The 7,073-nt window shown below is 39.9% G+C and overlaps 1 protein-coding gene across 1 annotated transcript; it reads right to left on the reverse strand.

Moving 5' to 3' along the window:
* Positions 1 to 2,000: 2,000 nt before the first annotated feature.
* Positions 2,001 to 6,854, reverse strand: slc10a2 (solute carrier family 10 member 2). The gene is made up of 6 exons (XM_067517369.1): positions 6,264 to 6,854; positions 5,267 to 5,385; positions 5,031 to 5,119; positions 4,720 to 4,895; positions 4,469 to 4,626; positions 2,001 to 3,163 (listed from the first exon to the last, which is right to left on the reverse strand). The coding sequence occupies exons 1-6, from the start codon at positions 6,659 to 6,661 to the stop codon at positions 2,970 to 2,972; spliced, it is 1,134 nt and encodes a 377-aa protein (XP_067373470.1). The 5' UTR covers positions 6,662 to 6,854; the 3' UTR covers positions 2,001 to 2,969.
* Between the last annotated feature and the right edge of the window lie 219 nt (positions 6,855 to 7,073).

Consider the following 7,073-nt stretch of genomic DNA (forward strand, 5'->3'; position numbering starts at 1 on the left):
TTCAACAGGCCATCTCAAAAAAGTGCAGGTGCAGAGAGTAGCAGGATTTCTTATCTCCAGTAAAATCACCATGTGGCTATTGGTATATTGATAGATGCATTTCGTTGTGTAATTAGTGATTGAAAGAGTAAAAGTTTGACCACAGGTTGCGCTTTTTTTTAAGAGAAACTATTGCTGTTGCAGGTTTTTATTGTTTTAGTTAGTAGAATGTGTTCATTTTGGACAGTGAGCTTCCATTTCAGCTTGTGTTAACTGGCTGTAAAATCAGGATGAACACAAGTGTCTGAGGAACTGATAAAACCTAATACTGCTGAAGTGACAGCACAGAGGGAGAAAGAGGAAGAAGGGACACAGCCGATCCACACTAAAAATTAAAATACTCTGGAGTGAAAAGCAACTTCTTTAGACTTCTATGAGGAACTTGTTGTGCTACATTTTTTTGTCGGCCTTTATATTGACTGGATTTAAAAATCAGGAGATTGCGTAACAGTTTCAAACAAAATATGGTTGAACTGAGGAGATAGAACTACGGTTTATCTTAGGACATTAGCTTTTCATAGAGATTAAACATGAGTTTAGTTTGCCTGAAAAACCGGTTTTGGGGCTGACTGCTGTTGTTCACATCACATTGTTGGTCCCATTTTAACTCAAACATGCCACTTGCATTTGAACTGGATTTTAACAGGTTTTATTTTTGTGGTTCAACCACAATCAACAACTAGACACCACAGAGGCCAGTTTTTACCTGTAGTGTGTTAAAAATGAAAACAGTGCGAATGTTTAACTTTTTCAATTTAACTCTATTTATATAGCACCGATTCCAAACAAAGTCATCTTAAGGTAAATGGTCTGCGCTTTTCGACCTATTGGCACTCAAAGCATTTCACACTGCTTCTTATTCACCCATTCACACTCACAATCTCACACACACACACACTCACACACTGTTGGGTAAGTCTCTATGCAGCTGGCCAACACTCACCGGGAGGAACTAAGTAGAGGTTCAGTGTCTCGCTGAAGGACACTTGTGACCGGAGAAGCCAGGGATCAAACTGTGGGATTGATGGATGACTGGTCTACCTCTTGTGCCACAGTTGCCCTGTTGAAGCCCTGTCAAGGCACCTTACATATTAAAGTCTATAAAGATGTACAGAGAAAACCCAACAAATCCCCCCTTGAACAAGCCCCAGGCAACAGTGAGAGGAAAAACTCCCTTTAACGGAAAAAACTTCGAGCCCAATCAGGCTCAGGGTGAGCGGCCATCTTCCTTGATTGGTTGGGGTGAGTGGCCTTTGTGTCACTATGTGCATTAAAGTGCATCACCATGCACAGTGTGTTGTCAGTGGGAATGTTTTTAAAGTTTTGCAAAAAAAACAGTGATTCATTTGAAAAATTAGTTTTGTCAGTTGAGAGTTTTGCTATCAGTGGGGTTTAGTAGTGCAATTCCAATGAAACTATAAGATAAATGTTGGAGCATATCTCTATTTAAAAATATGTAAAATGTGGTGAAATCAAGCCGAACTGCAATTCATTCTTCAAACAAATGTTAATTAACTAAAAATTGTGTGTTTTGTAAAATTGGTTTAAATTTGATAACTTTGGTAAATTAAACTGAGCAGGAAGTTGTGTTGTATATTTACAAGTCTGTCTGCTACAGTAAGATATGAAAACATCTGTTTTGTCACTGTTGTGTCTGTGTAAATGAATTGAACCTTGTTGATCATTTTTTAAAATGTGCCCAGATATGAACAAACTGGGAGGTTTTTCCAGCCTTTTGTTGTCCCTCTTCCACATTTTTGGAGATGTGTTGCTGCCATCAAATTCAAAGTGAGCTAATAATTTCCACGAAAAGGTAAAATGTTAGTTTCAACATCTGATATGTTGTTTATGTTCTAGTGAATAAAATATGGTTGGTGAAATTTGCATGTCACTGCATTCTGTTTTTATTTACGTTTTTACACACCGTCCCAAACCTCGTTTGACTGAAACCAAAGATCACATATGAGACAACCATTTTATTAAAACACAGTATATGTAAGTTGCACACAGAATTCTGTTTCACATTTGTGCAGCTCAGTAGACAAATAAATTAATGTAAATATTTATATACACACACATATTTTTGTACTTGGTCCCCATTTCTGCAGTTTGGACATGTTCAAATGCCACCTCACATATTTCAGAATGCAAAGAAACTGTGCTCAGACAAACTGAGCTATAAGCCATCCCCTCTGTTTAAGGACTTAGTGTAAGACACAGAATTCAGAGGAGCCAAAAGGGCAGAGAATGCAAAACACATGTTTAAGAACGGGGGCCAAAGTTACTCTGTGATAACCACAGATTTCATCTCCTACAGAAGAATAGAGAATAGGGGTGTTTTTAAAGTCAATAAATAGAACTTTTTAACATAAAAAGCATCAAACTCTGTCCCGTGGGTATAGCAACTCAGTGCCTGGCTGTAAGAAGTGCACACTCTTCATCACGTCACAACGGTGCATGAATGTCACATATTGTATTTGCTTGTGCACCCCACCAGAAACCCCTGTGTATGAACATATACTTAATCCACAGAGACATTCAGTGTCATTTGCTGATAAAACACAAAGCCAATGTCTTGATCAAGAAAAATAGAACAGGACAGAATGTACAGAATATTAAGTTATTTTCAATCATTTGAAGTGTATAAATTAAGGGAAACAAATGCCTCACACCCTATACAATACATTCCAACATTTAAAAAATGCATATTAGTCAATGGTCCACCTTGAAATTATTTGTTGACCATACATTTGGGCACTTACTTTCCTTATTAAACTGTCCCAAGTACAGAAGAGGACCTGTAGTTTTCAGATCCAGCCTGCAGAGAGCAGTGTGTGCTCACAAATGACCTACTGTGGGTTGCGGTTTTCAGTACAGCTGTGACCCTGGATACTGATAATGCACAGTCTGTGGTTTATTAGGTTGTTTGGTCACAAATGGGTGTTCTTGTCGGTGCGGTCCCCCTTTCCTTCACTTTTGAAATTCTCATCAAGCTCAAATGCTTTGTTGTCCAAAGCACAGCCCTTTACCTTTACTGGCTCAGTGTCATCAGCTTCCACTGATGGGGCCTCACTGTCTGCATCAGCTGGGCCACAGCTGCAAAGCTTTTTATATCCTTGGTAGCCTGTAGAGGAAGAAAATGGTTAAAAAACCAAGCTGTGATTTTGGTGTCCTTTCTCTATATGTTTTTTTCTATATGTCTAGTAAGAATATTTCCCTTTACCCATTAGACGCATTGGGTTTTTTTTTTCTAAAAAACTAGACTTGCAAAAGAATCAGGTTTTCATTTGGGTTTCTCCATTTAATTTGTTGTGTTAACTTCTTATTTAAATACAGCCTAGGGGATAGCAACAGCATCTAACAAGATGCTATAACTTATAAGTGTCTTGTCAGATACTTTAGTATCTGATAGGACACTGTCTTATCAGATGTCTAATCAGATACTTCAGTATGTGATAAGACACTAACCCTTGATCATAGGAAGATAGCCTTGATCATTGTCCTTAAACTCACTACCAGCTTCTGTCCTTTTGTTGTTTGTTAATTTTCATTTTCCTTTCACAACAGGAAATGTTCAGTCTGCTTAAGGACAGATTAAGGGTTCACACAGCTAAAGCCACAGAGACCTTGTATTTATAGCAACACTACATGTCAGCACAGGGGAGGATTATGCATAATATTTCTGGTCCGTATCTTCTAAAGCAAAATTTCACAAGGCACTTTGTAACACCCAATTCTAGAGCCACGAAACTGCAGAACTACTGCACACAATGAAAATGTTTGAGTGTTGTTTCTTCCCTGTGGTGACATGAAGTTTTGGGGGGATTTAGGTGTGTGAAACATTTAATATTCATTGTATAGATTTAAGTGGCATGCACCCGAGGATGGGTAAAATCCAGAGTGTGCAATATGTATATGTGCTGTTCTGTGCTGTTGTATTTTCTTGCATTTGATGGAGTTCAATGCTTCTTACCTCTATGTTGTTAAAGGTCAATTTGATGATTCACATAGAAGAAAACCTGATTACACCTGATTAAAAACTGCCAGGGCACTTTGAAAAGCCAAGAAGGCTTAAAGCAGTGTAAAGCAGCATTCATCTGGCCCAAAAAAATTTTTTTTTTCATCCTTTCAGCTTATCCCATGAGTTCAGGGTCCCCACAGCGGATCATTTGTCTGCATGTTGATTTGGGACAGTTTTACACCGGATGCCCTTCCTGACGGAACCCTCCCCAATTTCTGCTTGGCTTGGGACCGGCACTGCGTGGCTGGGGATGGGCTGTTAGGGGTTCAGTGCTTTGCTCAGAGACATTTCAACATGACCTCCGACCCTATGGTCAGTGGGCGGCCACTCTACCAACTGAGCCATTAATGCCACGTAACCATTTACGCAAAGTTACGAACAAGAACTTTGTGGTTGGTAGAATCTTACCTCCGACAAATAACACTGCAACAACAAGCTGGAAGATGCTGTAGATGAGGGGGAATGCAAACATGACTTCTAGGTCTTCAAGACTGAAAGACAACTGGACAACCGTGCTGCACAACTGGGAATTCTGGAAACCCGTCTCCAGTGCTATGGTTCGACACCTGATAAAAGCAAGAAATGATGAATGACCTCAAGTCAGTTGAGTTTTGTAATAAATACTATGAGCAGGAAGGGCTGCTGCCACTTTACTGTACCTGTGCCAGGGTTGACCCACAAACCTGGCCATGAGAAACCCCATGCCAAAACCAATAAAAGGGTAGATAGTTCCAATAACCCACAGGGAAGGAGCAATGTTCCAGGAAGACTGGTAGAGAACCCCTCCAACTACAGCTATGATTATGATGAGACCGAAGCCGGCAATGGACCCCACCTGTTCACAACAGACACATTACTAAAACCCAGTCCTGAATCTTTCATCGGGGAAAAAAATGCAACATGTTAATGACACAATGAAATCTTTACTGACTAAAATATGAACATGTTGTAAACTGCTGAGTGTTCCTACCTTAAGGATCTTTTTTGCCAAGTGGGGCTTCTTGCGTTTAAAATACATTCCTATGGCAATGGGGACAAGAAGGGCTGCGAGAGTGATCCCTGAGAAAGCACAGTTTTCATATTATTACATCCATTTTGGCTCAAATTTATTTCCTACAGATTTATTTTAAGACACAATGCCACTACACCCCTTTGCTTATCGAGAGTCTGCCCACTTGCTAATAATCATATGATTTTTCCACTGACCAATGCTGTCATATGGGATCTGGATGGTGCCAGAAGAGGTCCACGTGGTTGTGTAAATAACCAAACAGAGAGGCATCATTCCCAAGGCCAGGATAGAAGAACAAGCTGTCATACTGATACTAAGGATTAGAGAACACAGAGGATTCAGGGTGTAATTCAAACAAGCTCCCCCAGTTTACATTTCACACAGCTAATGCTCTATAGAAAATCCATAAAATTCTGGAATCTGGAATCAAAAGATTTGCCACTTGGAATTTTGCTAATAGGGCCCCACTTGAAGTCCCTATTAATTATGTACATGTACGATACAGTATGATTCCTCACATGACCTTCTCTTGTAGTCCATGTCCTACAGTATATGAAGGCACTGACAAATATTTTATCTAGATTATTCTAATCTTACAAGGCTAGTCATATTAGTTATTACTGGGCACAGCCCCAGGGGCTCAAGAGTTCAGATTGAGAGTGCCCCTGGACTAAAGCCTCTCTTAATTGAAACTCACAGAGAAAAGTTAAAAGACACAATGTCATAGCAAAAAGATGCCAAATGATTGGCTAAAGAGACCAAAAAAAAAAAAAAAAAAAGAAAAGAAAAAACCCCATAAAGCGCCTGAAATGGACAAGAAATAAGAGTTGAAACAAATGAGACAGTTGATGCTGCTTCATCTGTAGTAGTTTTGGTTCTCTCTTAGTCTGTAGAACCTATGGGTGTGGGCTCATTTACCTCTCCATCCCAAGGGGCCATTTAATTATAATGTGTTCATTTTTTGGGGTGTATATAGTTGAAATATATACTAATAAAAATGTTTGCGTGATCAATTTTGCGAGTATACTATGTGGGTAATTACCCCACAATCTCTGGAAACAAGGTTTGTACTGCAAAACGGTGTAATGCTGAAACTCAGATCATGAATCAGATTACTTCATGTCAAAAAAGTGCATTAACTAACATAACAGGAGCCTTTTATCAAGCCAGTAAGTCCAGCAGGTTTCTTACCTGAGATCCATGTCTCCATCCAGCCAGTAGCAGATAATGTTAGAGCCGGATCCTCCAGGACAGCAGCCCATAATGATGATGACGATAGCCTGCACAGGCTGCACACCAAAAGCCAGCGACAAGGCAAAGCCTGTGAAAGGCATGATGCCAAACTGGCAGATAAAGCCAATGATGATGCCCCAGGGTTTCTTAATGTGGCCCCATAGCTTTTGGGCATCCACAGTGCAGCCCATGGAGAACATGACCATTGCGAGCATCACTGTGAGCACTGAACTCAACACCACGCTCAGGATTTCATTAAAATTACTGGGAGGTACGAGGCAGTTTGCACCTGAACAGATCGTCGAAGTAGAGTCGCAGGCAAGATGCACTGCTGTTGTTGCTGTGAATGTGGACATGGTGATGAGAGAAAAAGCGTAAAACAAGCGGCTCCCAAAGTGATGGAACAGTGAAAGAGATTCCTCAGCTTTTAATTCATAAATTGCATGAGATAAGTCCAGTTTCTTCCTCTCTGTCAAGAAAGATATCCAAGAGGATGACAGTGAGAGTGAAAGCTGTTCGCTCACTGTGCTCTTTATGCCTCAGCCACATTACAGTGGGAGGGCAACAAGGTAAAAAAAAAAAAAAAACTAAGAAAAATCAAAAATTAACCAATATGTTAAATTTTATGGGGTCAGTGCTCCTGAGCACATAAAAAGAAAATCATTCTGAAATGTGAAATGTAATTACACCATCACGCCAACCTTTATTGTCCTTGGACTCTAAACTTTATTGGATAGTTATTCTATGCAGCATCATCATCCCACAGTA

Source organism: Channa argus, chromosome 9 (genome assembly GCF_033026475.1).
Source record: "Channa argus isolate prfri chromosome 9, Channa argus male v1.0, whole genome shotgun sequence".
NCBI classification, from domain to species: Eukaryota; Metazoa; Chordata; class Actinopteri; order Anabantiformes; family Channidae; genus Channa; species Channa argus.